The following is a 25,471-nucleotide window of genomic DNA, read 5'->3' on the forward strand; positions in this document are numbered from 1 at the left end:
ATTGCACACATCCATTGCAGCCACTGTAACTGGTTAAATTGGGACATTTGTGCACAAGATCATTCATCAAAAATATTTTAATACAAAAATAAACTCAACACTTCATGACATTTTTTTTTTAGCTCTGTCGATCGTCTATGATTTGTATGATTATCCAAGGATATATTTGATCCTTGATGTCCCTGAGTCAATGACACCATTGTCTCTTTGCTCCTCTCATATTTTCATCTCTGTTCTCCATTGTTACGGATCGAGGGATGTTTTCTGCTCTGACGTGTCCCATGAGTTCAGCACGGCACCAGAACAGGTCTTGATCCCGTTTTCCTCAAGTCTTTCAGCAGGGGAGTCACCAGGTAAAGCTGTATAAAAATCCTAGATGTTAGAAAGTCACGCATCTCACAAATGAATGAAGAAGTGTTATTTGAGCAGCCAATTAGTATTAGTTTTAGCTAAAAGGACAAGGCTAGTTTTATTCAGCTGGTAGAGCTTGGCACTCAGAATGCAGAGGTCAGAGGTTTGATTCTCAATTTAACACACAAATGTATATTTTGAGCTCAATGTAAGTTGTTTTGAATAAAAGCATCCAACGAATGCATTAGAAAAATCCAGCTTTAACAATATAAATTGAGAGAGTCGACGCACCTTCCATTAATTTTTTGTGACTTTGCTGGACGAAGAACAGCAGAATGAAGAAGGCGAATCCCAGGCAGCCGAAGATCATTCCACACAACAGGAAACTGAAGCTACCTTGATTGTGCATCACCTGAGGGAGGAAAGAGACTCAAATCAGCAATTACAAAAGTTAGACCATAACCGCACTTGCAATGCAAAATCCCAAAGAAGACACCTTACCAAACCCACAAGCACCTGGAGTAACATCTCACCCATCCCTGCACTGGTCACCATGACTGTGGTGGCACAACCTAGAAAGGAAACACAACACAGTCAACTCGGTTGCTTTTTTTCTTGTTTTTTTTTTTGTATATTTTATTTTAAGCTTTTTACATTCTAGAGAACAATCCCCATGCCAGCAAATAACTAATGACACTGTAATCAATGTGATCATGCATATATGCATACACCCACATATAATATACATATACACCTCCATAAACATACACTGTTCATACGTGTGTACTGTGTATCTACACATAAGCACATACAGCCGTCTCTAAATATACACATACAGAGTCATTCAGATCAACTCAGTTTCTCATTGACTATAAAATGCTATATATATATAGAAGTGCAGGATTCATATGCATTTCAATATCCTGTACAGTTAAATTAAATAACCAGTTTAATTCCCATCTACACCTGTAGGGACTCTAATGATAGGGTTATTTTCATAGATAATGACATTTTTTAATCAGTCTACCTTAACCCACCCCCATATCTGCGGCATACAGAAGGTGCTCAGTAATTAGCCATTGATTTGGAAATACTTTCTCCCAAAGGGTTTGACCGCTGCATTTATAAAGCCACAAGATCTGTCAGGCCAAACCTTCCAAAAGTCAAAGGCCAACTGCTTAAAGAATTAAAAGGGGCTGGTTCTGTTGCCTTCGGCTCAGCAGTAAACCTTGAATAATACTGAACTGCGAAACCACCAGCGGCTACTGTCAAATCAATGGAAGCAGTAAACAAAAAAGGCGATTTAACGATGCTGGAGACAGCTGCGGTCCATCTGCCGCAATACCTTTGTACTCTAGGATGTCTTCAGTGAATGCTAGCATGCAGGGGAAGATACTGCTTATAAATAGGCCGAGACAGCAGGTGCCGATGAAGAGGAACACACTACTGTTGGAGACGATTAGCAGCAGAAGAAGTGTGACTATCACACCCACCTACAAGAGAACAGAAAGGAGAGGAATTGCATCTGGACACGCACCATCGACGAAACCTTTGTTATTTGAGGTGAACACCCCTGCTTTATCTGCACAACAAAGGGGGAAATAAGATGCCTGATGTCATAAATGTTTGATGCAAATAAAAGTGTGTAATAAGAAAGGAGCCTTAGTCACCCCAGATAAACAGAAGTCCTGCCTGGTGAATGGACAGCGCAGAGCAGAGCAGAGCAGAGCAGAGCAGAGGCAGAACAAGGATGTTTGTTCCTCTCCAAAGTTGTCCTTGGTGCATTGTGGGTGACGCACCTTTTTTGGTGCAAACCACATGTATTGTACACCTGACTCGAGAGAGAGTTTGTAATGGACTGACAGACTCCACTGAGTCTATTTGTTCACAAGGAAAAACCTTTCCGTTTTGAGTATACTGTTGTTGTGTAAATGTGCCCTACATCAAACAAGTTTCACAGATCATCCCATAAGAATGAAATGAAGATTGCCTGTGTATTGATGAGCAAAATGGAAAATAAAATAAATAAATACCGTATTTTCCGGACTACAAGTCTCACTTTTTTTCATAGTTCGGCTGGTCCTGCGACTTATAGTCAGGTGTGACTTGTTTATCAAAATTAATTGGACTTGAACCAAGAGAAATGAACTAAGAGAAACATTCTCCAGCCGCGAGAGGGCGCTCTAATGCTGCTCACTGCTCCTGTAGTCTACACTGAAGACATAGAGCGCCCTCTCGCGGCTGGAGACGGAATGTTTTCTCTTGGTTCTTGGTTCTAAATAAATGCGACTTATAGTCCAGTGCGACTTATATATGTTTTTTTTCCTCTTCATGACGTATTTTTGGACTGATGCAACTTATACTTAGGTGCGACTTATAGTCCGAAAAATACGGCAATATATAAAATAATTATAAATATATAAATATTTTTTTTATTACATTAAAACATTTTTACTTTTTTATTTATTATGAAAATTAATTTCTGTTTATTTTCACAATACATTTTTTTTTATTAATGTATTATATGTATGTGGGTTTTGGCCTAGGTTACTAAAACCTTTACCTTAAGTTTATATATATATATATATATATATATATATTTTTTTTTTTTTTTTTTTTGGTAGAAATCATGATATACTACCATCCCTAAGTTTGAAATTATGATATTATGATTACTTTCATTCAGCAAGGATGCGTTAAAAAGACCAAAAAGACAGTAAAGACATCCTGCAAAAAAGAATCATGGGTTCCACAAAAAGTATTAAGCGGCAAATAAGCATTATTATTAAAAACTAAATAATATGCTTAATAACATTTGCATAGACTTCTGAATCAACAACAACTCTCTTTCTCTTTTTGTACATAATTTCCATAAAATTGGCTTTAAAACCAAATGGAAGAATCATACCTGACTAACGATGAGCAAGCGGACAGGTTTAAATCTGTAGGACAGAGGTATGGCTGACAGTCGGCCTGCAGTGATCGCCGCCCAGAAGACGCAGCTCAAGTATCCAGCGGTCTTGTGAGGTAGATTCATAGGGGGCTCCACTGCGTAGGTGTACACAAAGCCTGTGTATGAGCCCTGAGGTGTGTGAGATTAAATAATACATGAGTTCAAGTAATTAAGCTAATAGTGTTAAATAACAGAGCTGAAACGGCTGTGAAGTGCTAATCCTGCTTACCACTATACCGTCAGAAAAGAAGAGCACCAGACCCCCGAGGATATGGATCCCAAAGAAAGACAGCGGAAAGCTGTGCTTGTTGCCAAAGAGACAGCAGCCGAACAAGCCTTTATGGCCTGCAGAGACAGAAGAGCAAGTAGATTACAGAAACATCCTTTCTGGCTTCTATGCACATCTGACGCCATGTTATTTCTGACTTGTGCTTCAACACCAACTGTGTTTGTGTTCTGATCCCTAATTATTTCATCAGTGTCAGTGTTGCAGAAGTGCGTGGGATCTTACTTCTGGAAGTGTCTTTCTGATGTCCAGCGTCTTTGGTCAGACCTGTGGCTCCCCAGGTTTTCATCGCTAGCACGTCTCCATCTAGTAAACGTCGACTGGGGTCTGAGCCGCACACGAACAGTCGCTCACGATACATGAGGATTAGTATCGTGATGGGAACGGGAAGCTACAGAGAAGACAGAGTTATGTATGTATGAAGACAGGTTGATTCGTAAAGAAATTATTCTTTTGAACAGTTGAACCAGTTTGAAAAGCATTCTTAAAACTATTGTAAAGAAGACTTGATTGAAACTATATAACCTAAGAGAGCAGTATTTAGTAGTGTAAATGTATTTGACTATTAAAAATAAAAAATGCTAAATGAAACTTCCGATTCATCTCTGTCAGATCAGAATCATTGATGAATCATTTCTGAACAACAGTTCAGGAATTGTTTGCATCAACACTAAGATGCAACCATTTCTGTCTGGTATTTCATTTTTTTTTATACAAATAAAAACAAAAACAAATATTATGAATGTTTATTCAGTTCTATAATTTTGCAGCATTTTAGCTCTAACATGAAACATTATAATAATTATATAATAATTTATTCTTACCGGGGTATTTATTTATTTTTTGATAAAAAGTCTCTTGAGGTCATCAAGGCTTCATTTATTTGATTAAATATTACAATATATTATTACAATTTAAAATAACTGTTATCTATTTGAATGTATTTTAAAATGTAATTTATTCCTGTGATGTAAAGCTGAATTTTCAGCATCATTACTCCAGTCTTCAGTGTCACATGATCTTTCAGAAGTCATTATAATGTCCTGCTCAAAAAACATTACTTATTACTATCAATGTTGAAAACAGTTGTGCTGCTTAAAATTTTAGCATGAATCATGATACTTTTGCTGGTATCTTTAAATAGAATTCCACAAGATAAAAATCTTTGCTGTCACTTTTGATCAATTTAAAGCAACCTTGCTGAATAGAAGTATTAATTCACACATATTGACCCCAAATTTTTTGTAGTGTGTATGTATGTATCTCTCTCTCTCTCTCTCTCTCTCTCTCTCTCTCTCTCTCTCTCTCTCTCTATATATATATATATATATATATATAGAGAGAGAGAGAGAGAGAGAGAGAGAGAGAGAGAGATATACACACACAAACACACACATATATACAATGCCATTTAAAAGTTTGTGAACCCCTTGCAGAATCTATGAAAATGTGAGTAATTTTAACAAAATAAGAAAGATCATACATAAAGCATGTTATTTCTTATTTAGTACTGTCTTATACAGAACTATAGTATACTGTCTTTATATTTCACATAAAAGATGTTTACATTATTCCACAAGGCAAAAATAAAAAATAAAATAAAAAATAGCTGAAATTATTCAAATAACCCCATTCAAAAGTTTGTGAACCACTTAATACTTTGTGTGGTTACCTGGATGATCTGAGGCTGTTTATAGTTTTGTGATGGTCGTTCATAAGTCCCTTGTTTGTTCTGAACAGTGTTTCCTTCTGGACCATCAGTAAATTGTTAAACCTTTTTTAATAGTTGTGTTTGAGTCCCTCGATTGTCCTCAGTGTGAAAAGATGCAAAAAATCTGCAGGACCTGTAGGATTTTCCTGAAGGACAGCCGACAATTGAACTGCTCAGCACTAACAAGGGACTCATGCACAACCATCAAAAAAACAAAAAACTTCTCATATCATCCAGGTAACACACACAGTATTAAGAACCATATTAGGTTATCTTAATAATTTCAGCTATTTGATTTGTCTTGTGGACTAAACGTAAACATCTTTTATGTGAAATATCTTACTCAGGACAGTATTAAATAAAAAAGTCACATAAGCATTTTGTATGATCTCTCTTATTTTGTTAAAATTACTCACATTTTCACAGATTCTGCAAGGGGTTCACAAACTTCCCAGTGGCACTGTATAAATACATACTACAGAGACCAGGTGTTAGGTGTGTGTATCAGTTATGCTATCACTATATTATAGCAAGTGTGTAAATAGAACTGAGATTGAGTGCAGTTGCCAAGGAGACAATCTTGATTCATTTCTTTAATTCAAATACGCTCCCAGCTGTCCTTCCTTCAACATTAGAGCTGACTGAGCATTTACAGGTGCTGGTCATATTAATTAGAATATCATCAAAAAGTTGATTTATTTCACTAATTCCATTCAAAAAGTAAAACTTGTATATTATATTTATTCATTACACACAAACTGATATATTTCAAACGTTTATTTCTTTTAATTTTGATGATTATAACTGACAACTAAGGAAAATCCTAAATTAAGTATCTCATTAAATTAGAATATTGTGAAAGGTTCAATACTGAAGACATCTGGTGCCACACTCTAATCAGCTAATTAACTCAAAACACCTGCAAAGACTTTAAATAGTCTCTCGATCTAGTTTTGTAGGCTACACAATCATGGGGAAGACTGCTGTCTTGACCGTTGTCCAAAAGACGACCATTGACACCTTGCACAAGGAGGGCAAGACACAAAAGGTGAATGCAAAAGAGGCTGGCTGTTCGCAGAGCTCGGTGTCCAAGCACATTAATAGAGAGGCAAAGGGAAGGAAAAGATTAAGTAGAAAAAAAGTGTTCAAGCAATAGGGATAACTGCACCCTGGAGAGGATTGTGAAACAAAACCCATTCAAAAATGTGGGGGAGACTCACAAAGAGTGGACTGCAGCTGGAGCCAGTGCTTCAAGAACCCCTACGCACAGACATGGGTTTCAGCTGTGTTTTCTGAGGTCCAAAGTCAACTCAGCCATATACAAGGAAGTTTTAGAGCACTTCATGCTTCCTGCTGCTGACCAACTTTATGGAGATGCAGATTTTATTTTCCAACTGGACTTGGCACCTGCACACAGTGCCAAAGCTACCAGTATCTGGTTTAAGGACCATGGTATCCCTTTTCTTAATTGGCCACCAAACTCACCTGACCTTAACCCCCATAGAAAATGTATTGGGTATTGTGAAAAGGAAGATGCGATATGCCAGACCCAAGAATGCAGAAGAGCGGAAGGCCACTATCAGAGCAAACTGGACTCAGTCTGTGTGTAATGAATGAATATAATATACAAGTTTCTCTTTTTGAATGGAATTAGTGAAATAAATCAACTTTTTGATGATATTCTAATGATATGAGCAGCACCTGTATATGCACACTAATGTACACAACTTCAACATCATGCTACAGTAGTGTTCTGATGGCATGCCACTCTTAAAACTCAATACAAACTCAAAACAGATGGATCTTACATTGGCGACAGCCATGATCCAGAATGCATAGGAAACATTGGTCACCACCTCTCCGTCGGTGTGGAGGTGGACACTGGACACGTTGTGCACATGTCTTCCTGCGAGCTTGTTCCTCAGATGCCTTAATGATGTAGCATTGGTGCTGCTGTTCCCAATCACACAGCTGGTCTCAGACAGGAAGGGGTCAGCGATGAGGGGACTCACTAATGCCCCGAGACCCACAAAGAAGTGAAGGGCCTAGAAGAGAGCAAAGACATCCAAGATGAGAAGGAGAATCAGCAATGATGTTCTTTTTCTAAGACAAGATTGTTACGAAGCAAAAGTTTTTAGAGCAACTTTATAAATTGGATGTTTTCAGGAATTGTTTGAGTATGTTTCAAACACTTCTGCTCCCTTATTTGCTCTTACTTTGCACAATTCGCGTCTTTGAAAGCGCAGTTTTCTAGTGTACTTCTTTAACTTCTCAGGTAATATAAATGCTATGGACTATTTCAGATGCGTCTTAAATAATAACTACAATGGTAACATATATTTTATTGATTGGTCAAATTATTCCCAGGGACAATTTAGTAGTTGCCGGATACTGGTGGGGACATGTCCCTATAGAGTCCCTTCTTAATTTTTCCTTGGATTCTCTCCTCCCCAAAAATATGACTAAACACCAGCAATGATGACTTGCTTAAAGTAATCATTAATTGCGATATATTGAGATTTACTTAATAACTTAATGAGCATTAATGAGTGAAACACGTATTCAATGAGAACAAAACAGTGTAGCATGGGACACTGGTCATTTTCCGTGCTACGTGTTACAAAACACTACATGGTAATATAAAATAATAAATATAAAAACAACATAATAATAACTGTAAGCTAAGACATTTTAAATATTACAGAATATTGTGTGTAGATTGTTAGACAATATTACAATTTGTATTGTATTTTTGATTAAATAAATGCAACTTCTTTCCCCTTTCTTTTGACTGGTACAGTACTGTATTAGTTCTTAAAAACTCTTCTTGTGTTCCAAAGAGAGTCAAACCGGTTTCAAGGGGTGGGTAGATGACAACAGAATAGCATATTTCTGCCACAGTCTTTCAGAAAAACGCTTTGAGCCTATAATCATACAATTTAATGGTTAAAAATGTATTTTTTGGAAGTTACTGACCAGATACTGACCTGCAGGAAAACTGTGGAGTCTTTCTGGTAGATCTTGACCAGCTGTAGGTTAGAGATGGTGTCAATGATGCCCATGGCAAGACCAGATACCGCCATGGCAAAGGCCAACACGAGCAGCTTATGGCATAGTGGGATGATGGCAAAAACCACAGAGATGGTGAGGCTAGATACAGCCAACGCTGACAAAGAACTCACAAGCCTAAGAGAAACAAATGAGATGTGGTTTAGTTAATGAGACATTAAGAAAAAACAGATTAAAATAATATAGTACTAGATGACAGCACGTTCACATGTAGTCACATGTTATATACAAGAAAAATGCTGTGATGGTGCCTCCTTAGGCAGATTTTAATTTCTGGACATATCTGACTTTATTTTCACCTTGGCCCAATTCATTTCTGTTGACATGGCTTATCAAATGCTGCTTCTACTAATAACAAATGATACCAGTGGATACATGACTCTTGCTTACTTTCAGTGCTATGCTTCTCTAACATGCTATTAGAAATATCCTACTTCCCACTTCTGAATTTCCTACTGAATATCCCATTTCTGAATATCCTACTTCCCACTTCTGTAATTATGAGTTTATCGTGTTCAAGTGTTCAAGGTAAACTTAACTGTCACATACCCTGAACTCTTGGTTGATAAACCCAAACCTTTCTTACTTGAGGTATGCTGGTTCCATACTCAGAGTATGTTCACGGTTAACACACAAGACGTACCCAACAGAGCGACGAATCGACGAGTCACCACAGACACGAAGAAAAACTCCTGCTTCTTTCTTCTTGTTTTGGTTTAAAGGTCATTTACATACTTACTGCATATCTTTCGTTTAATCCGTTAATCACTGAGAATTTGAATTATATTGTTTGTTTGATGCTAATTATATAATAAGAAATATCACATATGTATTTTTATTATACACTGTAGAAAATGCAGACCCATGATGTGAGATGACAATAAAAATAATACATATATTTGAATAAAATAAATATGACCTTGTTATAATAGTGTTTTATAATGAATATATATATCATATCATTATATACGACAATAAATATAATAACATATTAGAATAATACGATCTTATTGGGGGCAGTCGTGGCCTAATGGTTTGAGAGTCGGACTCGCGGGTTCGAGTCTCAGGTCAAACTGCAATTGTTGGAGAGACGAGTGAATAACCAATGAGTGAATAACCTTGACTGAGGAGTGTGTGTGTGTTTGTGTACACTGTACTGTGTGCAGGGTTTCTGCAGGTTTCACAAAGTCAAATTTAAGACTTTTTAAGACCTTTTTAAGACCATTATGAATGAAATTTAAGACCTATATCACGACATAAAAAAACGTACAAAAGGAAACGCAGAGTCTCAAAATTACTTGCAAACTAAACATAGTACTGAAGACAGCTGTTGCATGCCCCATGAACTGGGATCCCAGGTATCTTGACTGCACCTGCCCGCCCTCCCAAAAACGTATGTGCAGGTCCAGCTGTTTCGTTTTGGTGGTGCGATTCAGACTTTCGTCGAACATCAGCACGAACGGTCCCGTGATTTTGGAAATTAGTTCTCTTTTTATAAAATCCGCTATTCCAAAGCGCGTAATGTATGACGTTTTATCTTTCCCGCACCTGAAGGATTTAGCGATCTCAGAGTCCGGAAACATCGTTTGAAACAATTCCCCGATTTCCTCATTCGCACTGTAGGACTGGTGTCTAGTCACCGTGTGGAGAACCCAGAGCACCTCCGCTTTTAGTGTTGGCTCTGATCCAAAAGCGACACGGAGGTCGATTGCGGGAGTTGCGGAGCTACTGTGTGGGCCTCGCCTAGGCAGTGTAGAAGTATTGCTGGAGCCGTCAGATACTTGCAAGAACTGGCTGATGGCTGTCGTTTGCTGGAGACCCTTCACAGCAGTTAGATGTTTATAACTTTTTGCATGAGACTCCAGCGCCCGTACACCCAACGTTCCCAATTTAATTGCTTTCTTGCATAAGATGCAGTAGGCTTCAAATACATTGTTTGCAACTGACTTTAACCAAGCACTAAATTCAGGTTTCTCAAGCCAAGTATCGCTAAACTTACACTTCCCCATAGCTGAATAAAAAATCCGTTTTACATCTGTCTGTGGTATCCAAGAGACTCGCGCCAATAACATGAAAGCTCAAAGCTGATTGGTGGTTGCATATTGGTCTATTTTGTAGTCGTAATACAGCCAATAGAGCTCGGGCGTAGACGTCATGGAATGGTGCATTGTGGGTAACGGCGGCCATTTTAGAGGTATCGCAAAGCAGGTTTGTAATAAGATAATAGCCAGTCTCCAGAAAAAGTTATAGAACGTGACAAAAAAAGTTGCCTATACCTATACGGACAAACTTAATAATGAAGCCAAACAACGCTACTTAAAAAAAAAAGAGGTTGTAGGCGGAATCGATCCCTATGAACACATGAAAGTTTACCAAGCCTCAGTTTCCCTGATAATTTATCCTACCGGGTCTGTGGAGTGAGCGCTTACACCTCCGATCAATTTAAAAATGTCACTTTCACTTTTTAAAAAGTCACTGGAGGCTCACCTGCAGATCATAAATGGATCTGCAAATTAAACGTGGAGAAAACAATATTTTTCACTAAGGAAATGTTAACATTAACCAAGCATCAGTGGTGACACACACACACACACTTATCAGATTCTGCGAGCTATGAAGCTTGTCTATGCGGGTTTGTTACACTTCAGGAGTAATTACTCACCTATCATAGCCTACTTGCAAAAATCCACTGTTTTCCTCCGGTAGTTCTGTAATCCGGTATAATATTGACGAACATTCACCTCAGACACAACCCACCATTCACCAAAACAAGACGCTTAACTTCCTATTTTGAAGTTCGTTCCAGTTTTTTTTTTTTTAAACAAGTTGTTCAAATTTGTTAAATACAGTCAGCACAAAAATATCAAAAAGCAAATTAAGTTCAGGATTGGGTCAAAAGAAAATGTTTAAACAAAAAATACAGACACTAAACTGACTCCCTTACTGGCCAAAAACTAGAGAAAACGTAATGTGTTTGTGTCTGAGTTTGTGTGTGTGTATGTGAGAGAGAGAGAGAGAGACCATACACAACATGTCTCACCATAACTATGTATTATAATATTATCGAAGGTGATGGTTTCCCTCCGTACAGTGGCGACCCAAGCCATCTGACGCCTCTTGGTGATTTCAGACACCTTGTGTTTTTTTTCCAAGTAGGAAAATGTTGAAAACTAATATGATTCACGAGGCGTTTGCCCTGTCGATCATGAAACCGATTACAGCAGTTCACAATACAGCAACACTGAACCATTTTCCAAAAAATAATCAAAATTAATGACCAAATGACCAACGTTACCTAATGCCTACTATACAGTACATCTACTTCCGTACCGCGATTCCCACAATGCATTGCGACGTGACGCAACGATCCCGACCTCTATTATATTTGGACTAGCGAAATAAGGAACTACAACACCACGGATTAAATTAAAAAAAAAAAAACATTCCAAAGCGCTGCGGGAGCGTTTCAATGAGATTTACATGGACGTAGGAAAATTAAGACCTGTTTAAAATGATTTAAGACCTAGAACACAATACTCCAGCAAATTTAAGACTTTTTAAGGCCTTAAATTGTGATTTGGAAATTTTAGACTTTTTTAGACTTTTTAAGACCCCGCGGAAACCCTGTGTGTGGTTTAAATTTCCGCGTATGGTTCACCATACTTGGTCACACGTCACTTCACTTCACTGCACTTTATTACTTATAAAAGTGCTTTATTATTAGCATACCATAAAACCCAAGTATCCCACATAACCTGTAACCTGTAAGAAACATACATTATTTTCTATTTTTTATTAAAGTCTAAATATATTGAAAATATTTAGTATCCAATGGATTTTGAATAAAATGTAGCTTCTCATTTGTTGACACCCATATAAACATTAATAACACTATTGTATACATTCACCAAGTTTCAATCAAATAAATGACGTTTTCACAGAGTAAAATATACAGAATATGCATTAAATTGTTATTTATATACATAAATAGACTGTAATGGCAAGAGAGAGCACTAAAACTAAAACAAACTAAAACTCAGCAGCATGCAATGGTTTTCGGCACCCTCAAACTTAGAATCACAGGCATAAAAATCATCTAAATATGACTTGAGGTACAATTATCAAGCAGGAAACTTGCACTAGCACACGAAGGCAGCATTAGGTTGCATGCCACAAACTGGAAAACCAATAGAGCAGAAAAGATGAAGGAAACATGGAGAATGAGATGTGGTTAAATATGTTAAACGGAGATAAAGATCTCTTACACGGGAACCATACCCACATCAACAAAGTAATACGATTATCTGTAATGAGAAAAACAAAAGGACTAGTGTGACCTTGAGAGCACAAGTTTCCAAATTAAAGCAATTAAAGAAGACCTCAGGGTTAAAACATGACTAAAGCCAGAGAAAGCCCGTTTTTCTGTTAATAGTACTTTTCCATGGTATAGTCTCCGAAATGAAGGGTTACCGGCAAAACAAACTGTAAAATAATATGAATATCAGTTTACTACACAGAGGAAATATTTGATAATTGCCATAAAAATCACTCAGTTCTTCCTTGAACATGAAGTCGCTTTAAATAACCCAATGTTGTTCCAAACCTTTTTGAAGCTACTTACAAAAATGAAAGTTAATTACTTTATCTGTCATGCAAAACAACAGCAAGGCAGTGTGTGCTTTTATGGCTCCCGTCCCAGATAAGCGAGACAGCACAACTTTAATGAGCACATGACCACCACAGGGTTTACACAGAGAAAGGCCACGGATGGGTTAGAAACCGATCAGTCCTAAGAAATCAGATAATGATATGTGTTATGATGATTAAAGGCTGATGATTAAAAACTAACGTAGGACACACTTAAATTGCTTTATCTCATGAGCAAGTGTAAGATACATTTCTGGGAGGAGGAAAACAAAAACTAAACTTGCTGTTTAATAGCTTTTACGGGCAACTGTATCAGAAAAAAAAAATGATTGAATAAGTCTAAGGAAAGTAAAACATAAATTGTTCATCTTAAAACAAACAAACAAATATGTTATATTGTGAGCAAAAAGAAGCTATGAACAGAGTGATACACAATATTTACATTATCAACATTGGTCTGAATAGCCAATATTGGAGGCAGATAATAAGCAGTTTTTTTTCTATGCCAGGATACAAACGTAAACAGTTACCTATCTTTTCTATTATATATTAATGAACAAAAACGATTATCACTATATCAGGAATTAAATTTTAATTACTGATATATAAAATTATCATTAATATCAGTATAGGGCTAAATAAATAAATTACTAGATAGAACTAAAAAATGACATGATAGATAAATAATCTTTAAAAGCCCTCTTTTTCAGTACCTTACTGTTTTGAAACACTTACGTTTTACTGAAGAATCCTCCAATGGTGCTTCCAATAAAGAGCAAGAACTGTTGGGAGAAGAAGACCAGAGTGATCTCCTGTAGCGTGGACTGAGTCTGACATCTCAGGTCCAGGATGGTCGGACCCAGAAAAGCGACGCAGAGTCCAAAACTAAAAAACACACTCCAATATGTGAGAGTTTGCTGCCAGTTACTGCGGAATAAAGCGCAGATCCGTTCATTAAGCAGCTGCTTCATGCTGGAGAAAGTTTCTGAGGTGTTTCCTGAGCATTTACGCAGTGGAATTCATCATAGCCACGAGAGAAGACTCGTCTAAAGTGAGAGTCGAGTGATCAGAGCGGTTTGATTCTCGAGCGAGTTGTTCATTCAAATCGGTTCTTTTGAATGATTCAATCTAAACCGACCTGTTTGGAATCTTTATCAGCGCAACTTTTGATAGGCTACAATTAAATAAACATTTTCACAGAATTATGAAATAGATCGCAATTGCGAATTATAAAGTCACAATTGAGAGATATAAACTCAAATTCTGACTTATTCCCCTTTAGAATTTAGAAAAGAGTAACAATTTCTAGAGTTTATCTCGCAAGAAAAAAAGTCAGATATAGGCCTACGAGATATAAACTCGCAATTGCGAGAAAAAAAGTCCGAATTGTGAGATAAAAAGTCACAATTACCTTTTAATTTTTTTTTTTTTAATTATTATTCAGTGGAGGAAACGGGCTTCCATAGACATCAGTAGCTACCACAGGTGTTACCAAACCAGGTCCTGTCCAAAAATAAATAAATAAAATAAAATAAAAAATAACACCCGCTTTATGACTCAAAGGAACCGTTAAATGATTCATCAAAAAGATTCAAAATTCCCAACAAGAAGAAACAGATCTTGTGTGTTGGTAGTTTGATCCTTCTACATAATTCGTGAATAACGCCAACACATTCAAGAGGGTAAGAAACTACGCACTATTGACTGGGGTGACGTGGACAGTCATATTTTTGACTGTTGACTGTTGTTTTACAGATATTTTCATGTTCACTGTACCCCGAGTGCAGGGTCCGACTAGTTTTTACACAAGTAGCTAATTTGTCGCAACTATGCTAACAATGAAACACAAGGTTTATCTGGCCGTCCAGGAGACGGAATGTTGCCAAGACCGAATCCTATCAAGTTTACTTTGTTTGTCAAGTGTATTAATGTCAAATAAGACAGTATTGTTTGAGACAAGGGCAGTCACATAACCATGCATGGTTCAACTCAACGTCAGCATTTATTTAATTGATTATTTCATTATTTTTGGCATTTTCGTAGTCACAATACATTCAGCTTCAGAATATCATAATAGAATAGAACAAATCACACAAAATATTTAATATTACATTTCATACAAAAATCTAAATCTTTTATAAAACATTTAGACATGATCTAAGATATTTTAATACAACAGTTTTTTTTTTCTTCTGGCAATAGTTCACTGAGAATAAAGAAAAGACTTTTCAAAATACATATATTTATATATTAATTATTTTCAATAGAGTATTTAAAATATTTTCATTTGCCACAAAACATAAATTAGTGCCGCTTCTTCAGTAATGGTAAACTAAATCATTTTAAGTCAATATATTTTCTTCTTTGTCAGTCATTCTTCATTTTTCTGTTCCCCGGGGGCCTTTAAATGATTAAGCTTTCTGTCCACAGTAAAACGAGCTTGTGCTCAGTGCCATTTACAATAAAGAATCTCATGCTTTTATCTTTGAACTACAAGATACAATAGGAGAAGGTGAACAATAATTAGGTTTCAGGTCCAGGACACTTGGATGTCATGTGCAAATACGGAGTAGCAATTAGCTTAAATGGCAAAACGAATATCTGCACGTGCAATTACTTGAAAGGACCAAGATAGTTGACCCCATCATCTCTTCCGGTCTGCAAAAGGCACCTCTTGATCATTGTGTAAATTAATAACTCGTCAAAGATACTGTAAGTGAGTACCACAGTTTTTTTTTTTTTTTTTTTTGCCAATCAGAAAGACTCTTTGGCTGTCAGTCATTTTGTGGACAGGACAGGATTTAGAAGAAAGGAAGCAGGCGGTCTAATTTTGTTAGCTAAAATCACTTGCAGCACCTTTAGTAGCCAAAGATCAATGGTATCATGACAGAATTCAAGTATTCTCTATGCAATGGCTCAAATAATTATGACAACTTACAGTTTTTATGTGTCAACCCCTCTCGATATTGAAATATCGAATGAACGCTTGTAAAAAAAACTGCAATATGAGCTGGTGCAATGACTCGTCAAACACATAATGCAAAACTAGTCAAACTTCAAACAGAAATTAAAGAAATTTCACTCCATGGGAAAATAATTAGCTACCATGTTTCTCGCACATTCACATACGCACAAATGAAAAATACCATGAACATCTGAAAATACTACTTGTAAGGCCTGGTTTCACAGTCAGGGCTTAGACTAAGCCAGGTTTAGGCTGTAATTCAATTAGGACATTTAGGTATATTTTATAATCTAAATAGAGAGAGAGAGAGAGAGAGAGAGAGAGAAGCATTACTGCATCTTGAGACAAAAATATGTCAGTGCATGTTTCAAGGCTAAGGCCTTGTCTGTGAAACCAGGGGTAAATGTTTTTAAAGATTTGAGCTTTAGGATCAGTGTGGTTTTTAGGCTTAAATGAGACTGCAAGAGAGATTGGATTGAGCCTCGGCCACACTTTTAACCAGCCAGTTTTATGACTGAGGATGACTCACTTCTATTGAATCTGTTTTCTGAAGGACAGACTAATAAATTGGTGTGTTCGTGAATGGATGCATGCATGTTTTAGATGGAGAAACAAAGCTGTCTGCTTCATAATGGTTTTGTTCTGGCGATCTTTTCATGCACAGTGCTTTGTTTCTTGTCCTCAGAATATGCTTTGTCTGCGGTTTTTGCCTCGACCTGGATTTGGAGAAAATGACCCATTGTTAGACAGATCTACAGGAGTGCAGGTGAGGTGAAAGCATTTTCTTAAAGGTTTACAGATGGGATTAATGTTCCTTGTGCATGACTAAAAATGATCAAGTTGCGCTGTGCAAATAGAGATGAGTGATGCCAAAGCAATGGAATTGAATACCTGGTGGCTGGAATACTGAGCTCTTGTGTCCCGGATCCTTCTGTAGCTGGATCTCCCTCAGTGAAAACACAGATGAGGCTAGAGAGAATAGGAGATAAGTGGCTGATGATTCTCGTTTGTTGTTTAATCAAGGGTGAATGACAGATGATAAAGCCCTTGTTGAGGATATTTAAGCAGAGAAATTAGATAATAGCGTAAATATTGGGATGAACTCACTGTCAGGTATGGAGTGGATGTTCTCGCCCAGAGTCAGGAAGTAAGAGTGTCTCAGAGCAGACTCGGCGGAAATCCTGCACTTGGTGTCATACTGAACAGAAAAAAAAAGAGGAGGGAAATGTATATTTTGTTATTACACATTATATTTGAATATAAATATTATAAACAATAATATTATGCATATTATACTATCTCAATATTTATATATATATATAAATATATATGCATACATACATTTATGTGATTATACACATTATTTAATTTAAATATAAATATAGGTTTGTCTATATATACCTATATAGGTTTATATCTATAGGTTTATCTATAGTTATGGAAGCCATCTATTATGATATATGACATATATTATTTTAAGAAAATCATAATGTTATTAAATTAAACACATTGGACATAATAATAAACCACAAACATAATAATATAAATTGAATATGTTTATCTAGCTGTGACCATAATATGCCATGTATTATTATTTTTACTTTAGCTATATTTATATTATATATTTAAGTTGATCTAAATTTACATAATATAAGAACAAATTAATATATACATACATACATATTAATATATACATATATACATACATACACACACACACACGTATTGTGTGTGTGTATATATATATATATATATATATATATATATATATATATATATATATATATATATATATTACAAGATATACTAAATATTCTGACCATTATGGAAAGATTTAATTAACTTGTTGTATAATGAAGATGTACTAAAAGCCAGAGAATTGCACTTTGATATTTTTAACACGTGTGCGCATGCGTCAACGCTTCTTTCTCTGTTTTGCGCACTTAATATATATATATATATATATACAGGAGCTGCTGAAACAGTTCTACTCCACCATCATTGAATCCATCCTCTGCACTTCAGTAACTGTCTGGTTCAGCTCAGCTTCTAAATCTGACCTCAGAAGACTACAGAGGGTAGTCCGGACTGCTGAGCGAATCATCGGTTCAACCCTCCCATCTATTCAAGAACTGTACTTATCCAGAGTGAGAAAAAGGGCTGTCAAAATCACTCTGGACCCCTCACATCCAGCACACTCCCTCTTTGAACTGTTGCCATCTGGTCGACGCTACAGAGCACTGAGCACTAGAACGACCAGACACAGGACCAGTTTCTTCCCTCAGGCAATCCATCTTATGAACAGCTTATAATAACGGCGGACACACTACACTTTATATTTATATACACACACACTTTATTTATCTAACACACATACTTAGTATACACTTAAATTTTGCACACAATATATATGTACATACATAACTTCATTTTGTAATATACTTGCCTACAATTGTCATTTGGATATTGTTATTCACTATCTACTTATTTGTATTTTTTATTCTTTTATTATGTGTTTTATGTTCTGTCGCTGTCATTCTGTTGTACTGCGGAGCTTCTGTCACGAAAACAAATTCCTCGTATGTGTACATACCTGGCAATAAAGCTCATTCTGATTCTGATTCTGATTCTGATTCTGATTCTTAAGCGCGAGTGCTGCCTGTGCTCTTCACTAATGACTCGATTTGAGCACAGCTCCCCTGACTTGTTGATCCCTGAGCTATAAAATAGTTTTAAATAATGAAGCACCCATCAACCTGCTCTCATCTCACACAAAGTTATCAAATTGTCTCCGGCGAAGTTTGGCAGTGCTTCAAACGAGCAGAGCGTTCAGAGCGCATTGTGTGAGGCTGACGGCGCGATCAGTCAGCGGGGTTTGATGAGAAACAGGTGCACGGTTCGGACTCATTAAGGCCGCTGTCACCATTAACGAATCGCGCGCTCTGCGGTCTTTCATCATAATGACAGGTCAGAGCGCGCTCAAGCTGCGCGCGCCATCAGAACGCACAAAGAGGAAAGAAACGCATTCACGCTTCTGCACAAATACCGCATTCTAACACACACAATCTTAGACCTCCCATGGACTATTCTATTGATGTTAAATTAAACGAATCATATAACTATTACAAATTGACCCAACCTCTATTTTACAGCCAAACAAAACGCTATGATAAGCATCGAGTCTCTGGAAGAGTCTTTAGACTCTGCCAGCCCTCTTTGTTCAGTCATTCCCCCAACATAATCTTGAACGATATTCCTCTGAAAGGTCCTTACTCTTGCCTGTACCTGAGCGAAGCGTGGGGTTGTCTGCGTTTGTTTACCTGTGTTTTGATAACGCTATAATGCTCCCTGCCTGTATCATACTAATTGGACCTGGAGGAGAGCAGGCAGAGAGGGGAAGCTGACACTGTAATTAGCTTCTGAGCGCACTCCGTCTCGGCAGCGAAAACCTTTAACAAGGGCCTTTTTTTCACCCAGGGGTTTGTGGGAGCTGAAGACTATTGCAGTTCCATGGCTTTTAACAGCACCTCGCTGGCCTCTGCAATTGTGCTGTGTGCTAGTTAGAAATCAAACACACAAATAATGTCTGATCCCATGCTAGAGCTTTAAAAAAAAAAAAAAAAAAAAAAAAAAAAACTCATATAGATTTTAATTATAATTTATTGATTTTAATTGATTTAGTATATATAACTTTTAATTTGTTATTCTGCTTTATTATTATTATTATTATTATTATTTAAATGTCTTAGTCTTGCCACAATAATTGATTATAATTAGACTGTAAAATACTATTTTTAAAGGGTTTTAAATTTTGAGATTATGCTGATATTTTATTAATAGTAATACTTTTGATTAGTACTTGATTTTTATGTATTTATCTGATTTTTTTAATAATTATTTCTGAATTTTCACTCAATTTATCATGATTAGGCTATTAGAATACTAAGGGGTTGTGTTAAAAATAAATTTGAATATACATTTTTGACCATTCTGATTGCAATATTGCTTTGCATAAAAATCATGGTCATAAATATTATTATTATTATTATTATTAATAATATTAACAGATATTGTTATTGTTAATAACAAAAACAATAATAATAACAGTATTAATACTTAATATAATAGTAAAAAACAACAACAACAACAACAACAAAAAAAAACGCTACAGGTCTGTATTTCACGTTTGAGAATGAAGGCTTTTACATCAATTATTGTATTTTGTAGGGATTTAAGTAAGTCTGGCGTAATGGCTTTGTTTGAGACCCACCAAATGGATTTCTATTAACCGATAGAAAAGAATGTCAGTATTATTGGTCTCTTATTATGCAGATGCAAACAGAATTGTATAGTTCATTATTGTTATTGTCTGTTAACAGAGCAGTGTGTTAACAATAAATAGACACTTTATCAGATTTATTGATAGTGACTTACTCACATTTTTCTACCAGAATAGACAATATTCCTGTTTCATCATGCTATGATACCAGAAATATTGTCCTCCTGCTATTGTGCCATATGTCATACTCGATGACCTCTCTCTACGGCAAGGTGTTTCTAAACACAGTACCACCACTGGCTAGGTGTGTGTGTGTGTGTTTTTGGATTATTCTCAGTATAGCCCTGCAGGGCTGTTGTTTTTGACATCTGACACAGACTGGCAAATCCTCATATTGCATAAATCTATTGTGTATATCTTACTGGCTCCTCCTTAGCATTCCAACAAATGGAAAGTTGTCTACACAGAACAATAAACCTATTGAAATAAAATAATATCTACAATACCCATAATACACCGATAATATTTATGTTTTCAGTAAGAATGTACACTATGCAAATATATTGCATGTCCATGCTTACTTTTCACATGTGCTCCTAATCAGTGCTTTAAGTTGCCCAAAAAAGGGGCTGGTACTCTATTATATATATATATATATATTTTGATGATTACCCTCATCCCCTGAGGTAACAACAACTATATTGAAGGGCTTTCATATACAGCAGTCAACAGGCAACCTTAATAATAAATCTTTTTATTAGTTTGTGGATTTGCTTGAGCTAGAAAGAACTACTGAACATAAATAAAATGTGCAAAAAAATACCCGAAATGACTCAAATGATTCGTGAACCCGCTTTGAACTCCCGAACTGACTCAAATGATTCACAAACCCGCTACGAACTCTCGAATTGATTCAAATGATCCGCGAAGCCGCTCCGAACTCCCGAATTGATTCAAATGATTTGCGAACCCCAAACTGACTCAATGATTCGCGAACCCGCTCCGAACTCCCGAACTGACTCAAATGATTCGCGATCCCGCTCCGAACTCTCGAATTGATTCAAATGATCCGCGAAGCAGCTCAGAATTCCCGAACTGATTCAAATGATTTGCGATCCCCAAACTGACTCAAATGATTCGCGAACCCGCTCCGAACTCCCAAACTTAAATGATTCGCGAACCCGCCACGAACTCCCGAACTGACTCAAATGATTCACGAACCCGCTCCGATTTCTCGAACTGATTCAAATGATCCGCGAAGCTGCTCCGAACTCCCGAACCGATTCAAATGATTCGCGATCCCGCTCCGAACTCCCAAACTGGTTCAAATGATTCAAGCTCCATACTCCAAACTAGGAAGAATTAGGAAGCGTGCATTGTGAAGGTCGCTCTGAAAAGCGGCAGTGAAGGCAAAGGATTAAAACCTCTATTAAAACAGATGTCCAAATGAACGTACGGGTACGCTAAAATCACGTTCTGGGTGCACGGAGAGGTGGTGGTACGCTCAAGAGCTATATTTGGAAGTGGCGGTACTGAGTACCTGTGCATACCGGCCCACTTAAAGCACTGCTCCTAATTTGAAACATTTAGAAGAGCATACAAACCTAAAAGTGCATGAAAGTGTATCGTAGAATTATTTTTTCCTTAAAATAGGGATACGATGAGACATTTACATGCAAAATTATTTAATTTAATTGAATACTAAAAGTACACTAGTTTTTTGTAAAGCATATGTTTCAAACTGAGTTTACTTAGAAAAGGTCACCCCCCCCCCAAAAAAATGAAAATTTGCTGAAAATGTACTCACCTTCAGGCCATCCAAGATGTAGATGAGTTTGTGTCTTTATTGAAACAGATTTGAAGAAATGTAGCATTCCATCACTTGCTCTCCAATGGATCCTCTGCAGTGTATGGGTGCCGTCAGAATTACATTCCAAACAGCTGATAAAAACATCACAATGATCCACATGACTCCAGCCCATCAATTAAAATCTTGTGAAGTGAAAAGCTGTGAGTTTGAAAGAAACTAATCCATCATTAACATGTTTTCGATCAAAGTATGAATCCTCTGTCCATAATATTCCTTTCTCCATTGGAAATGTTATTTTGCCAGGATCAGGAGAGAAATATGCACAGATCAAGCACCACTTAGAAGTGAAAACGGTCGAGAGCAGTATTAAACAAATGTTTCACTGGGTTTTTATTAGAGATGTTCCGATACCCTTTTTCTCTTCCCGATACCGATTCCGATACCTGGGCTCAGGGTATCGGCCGATACCGAGTACTGATCCGATACCTGGGTGTATATCTGTATATACAGCTGTATATACTACTAGCCCTGTGTAAATTGCTAGAATTTTTTTATGGTGTGCTTCAGACAGATCCCTCAATAAAACATGAACAAATACATGGTGAACTACTGTATTTATTACAGTATTTTTATTATCTAACATGAATTTGACAGTATTATTTATTTTCTTATGCAAAAAAGAACTTCAAATGCAGCCAAAAATCTAACACCGCAAACTAAAAAAGGTATTTAAGTTTTACAATATAACTGTATAAAAAAACTGCAACAAATAAGTCTAGGAATATAAAAAAAGATCTATTAATCAGATAATCTCTTTACAACAAAACAAGTAAAAAACAAGCAACCATCTAGGCATAATTATTATTATTATAGAGATGTATTATTATTACTGTAGGCTACAACAGTAGCTTTATATATTGTCAATTTACTCATGTAAACCAAACATTTATTTTAATGGGCTGCCATGAAGATCTTTGAGTGTCTGTGTTTATGATATGACAGTATTCTCAAATGAAACGGTAAATTCTCATGAAGTGGCGGTTTATGCGTTCGTGTCCTCATGACACACAGCAGAGACTACAAAACAGCGAGCTCTCGCGCATCTGTGCCAGTCACCCACAGAGATGTAGATTTTGCGGGAGTAATATTTAAATAGTATTTTGCAGTTTAATATTCACAGACACTAGTATATATTCGGCTACTGTCTGGAGCCCTGCGTTTTGACTTACACGGAAGCGACTGAACGCAGTTGCCGGTACTGAATATACTCGAGAGTCTGTAACTACCGGTACTACAAAGACATACTGCTAACCACTGATCTATAATATAGTAGCGGCTTCACTGTCTTTTGGCAGTTTAGAATGTGATGAGTGATCCAGTCATATATAGATAAGGGCTGCTAACGCGTTTTCATTTCTTCTTCGCTGCTCTAAACAGGGGTTGCTTGTGGCAACACAGCACAACTTCCTGTGTTTTCAATGCATTTTGAGCAGCGAAGAAGAACCGTGCAGCGGTTAGGCAAAGCTTGCGGTCATAACTAGGTCTTTTTTTAAGAAAATGGTATCGGATCGGTATATGGGTTCATGTACTCGCCGATGCCGATGCCAGAATTTGTTGTGGTATCGGAGATATTTCCGATACTAGTATCGGAATCGGAACAACTCTAGTTTTTATGTGAGAGGACAGCGTTATGGACTGTATTTTGTCTAGAAGCAATGGTTTAAAGTTAAAGCAATGGATTTGTTTTTACTTCACAAGATGTTAACTGATAGACTGGAGTGGTGTGGTTTACATGTGGATTATTTTATCAGATGTTTGGACTCTCTTTCTGACGGCACCCATTCACTGCTTAAGATCCATTGGTGAGCAAGACATGTTATACAACATTTCACCAAATTTGGTCTCATGAAGAAACAAACATGGCCAGAGGGTGAGAACATTTTCAGCCAATTTTCCATTTTTAGGTGACCTATTCCTTTAGACGTTGGACATTGTATTTTGGTTACATAAATGACCATTTAATGACGTTTCATTCAGATAACCAGAAAATAATTTTACATTTTGTGGGACTTTTAATTATAAACATGCCCAAAATACTCATGTTTGTGATTCATTGGGTGAGGGTTCACATGTATGTTTGCATACTTGTGTAAAGTGTTTTTTTTTTTTTCAGATTTTCACTCACCAACAATAGAGCCGTAAGAAGGTCTATTCCCTCTGTGTCAAGCCTTAAAACAAAACAAAAACACATGCCTTGTGTATTACAATATTCACCATCTATAATTCATAGCATGCAAAGTCTCCAAAATATGCTTCGTTGTTATTTATTTATAGATACAGGTTTGTTTTTGTTTGTACATTTCATTTAAAGAAGCCAAAAGCTAGTCCTGTTGCATGCAAGTTAGTTTGTGGTGTTCGTGCGGTACCTGGGCACATGATTAATGAGCGCTTGTGCTCTGTACTGAGGAAACAGGTAGGATTTGAATTCCTCATTAGCTGTGATTCTGGGCCAGCTCTCCTCAGTTGGGGTGCCTGGTTACGGAAAGAAGTGTAAGAATTTTAGTATGCGTCCTACAGTGAGATAATTAGACCCTCATTCTGCCTCAGACGGTGCACCCACGACCACCCACAGGCCGTTCACTGACCGCATTATCTATATTGCATAAAAAATGGCTGATGTTTTGTTGATCTGGCGAGCTCTGATTTGGTCGGCTGGCTTTGCACAGCTTCTGAATTGAATTGCACAGGTTGTCATGTTTACAGCTGGCTGCTGGAACGAGCGCTTATGAGGAGCATGTAATCACTCAATCAGAGAGTTTGCTAGTAAGTCAAGTTGTTTTCTGTGAAACAAGTAGTTTTGGATAAAAAAAAAAAAAAAAAAAAAAAAAAAAAAAACCGCAGCAGCAAAATCTGATTACAAGGCATACATTATATATATATAATGTATGTATTAGCATATCAGAACGATATCTGAAGGATCATGTGACACTGAAGACTGGAGTAATGATGCTGAAAATTAAGCTTTGCATTACAGAAATAAATTGCATTTTAACAATTGAAACCTTTGTAATTGTAATAGTATTTTGCAATGTTACAGTTTTTACTGTATTTTGAATAAAATAAAAGCAGCTTTGGTGAGCATAAGATACTTTTTAAAAAAACATTAAAAACCTTTCTGACCAACTTTTGAATGGCAGCGCATAGTTGTTCAAGTAGATAAATTGATCTAATTAAAATGAGAAATGTAACATTTAAATATGCAAATGCAAATGTAACCAGATTTTCACATTTGCCTAAGAAACCCCAAGGGGGGGGGGGGGGGATATTCATAGTGATGCCATAAGAGAACCATTTCTTTTTAACCTTTCAACAGTTCTGAAAGAATTTTTTTTAGTTAGTT

At 36.7% G+C, this 25,471-nt stretch overlaps 2 protein-coding genes across 3 annotated transcripts in view; both read right to left on the reverse strand.

The window, feature by feature from the left end:
- Nucleotides 1–62: 62 nt before the first annotated feature.
- On the reverse strand, nt 63–14,074 carry LOC128022092 (major facilitator superfamily domain-containing protein 4A). 2 transcript variants are annotated; one of them, XM_052609330.1, is made up of 10 exons: nt 13,753–14,074; nt 8,289–8,487; nt 7,158–7,346; nt 3,816–3,981; nt 3,534–3,649; nt 3,260–3,433; nt 1,697–1,844; nt 853–923; nt 643–763; nt 63–359 (listed from the first exon to the last, which is right to left on the reverse strand). In XM_052609330.1, the coding sequence occupies exons 1-10, from the start codon at nt 13,986–13,988 to the stop codon at nt 244–246; spliced, it is 1,536 nt and encodes a 511-aa protein (XP_052465290.1). In that variant the 5' UTR covers nt 13,989–14,074; the 3' UTR covers nt 63–243. The 2 variants fall into 2 exon arrangements, with proteins under 2 accessions (XP_052465290.1, XP_052465289.1); XM_052609329.1 differs by having other exon boundaries at nt 7,110–7,346; nt 13,753–14,072.
- Nucleotides 14,075–14,995: 921 nt separating this feature from the next.
- The window catches only part of LOC128022096 (cyclin-dependent kinase 18), a 64,908-nt gene continuing 54,432 nt past the window's right edge, over nt 14,996–25,471 (reverse strand). The window contains exons 12-16 of the mRNA XM_052609336.1: nt 24,498–24,603; nt 24,257–24,299; nt 17,090–17,180; nt 16,874–16,951; nt 14,996–16,698 (exon numbers count right to left, since the gene is read on the reverse strand). Coding sequence (XP_052465296.1) covers nt 16,664–16,698; nt 16,874–16,951; nt 17,090–17,180; nt 24,257–24,299; nt 24,498–24,603 — 353 coding nt within the window. The 3' untranslated portion in view covers nt 14,996–16,663. The remainder of the gene's footprint in view (nt 16,699–16,873; nt 16,952–17,089; nt 17,181–24,256; nt 24,300–24,497; nt 24,604–25,471) is intronic.

This window comes from Carassius gibelio, chromosome A11, assembly GCF_023724105.1.
Source record: "Carassius gibelio isolate Cgi1373 ecotype wild population from Czech Republic chromosome A11, carGib1.2-hapl.c, whole genome shotgun sequence".
Taxonomy (NCBI): Eukaryota; Metazoa; Chordata; class Actinopteri; order Cypriniformes; family Cyprinidae; genus Carassius; species Carassius gibelio.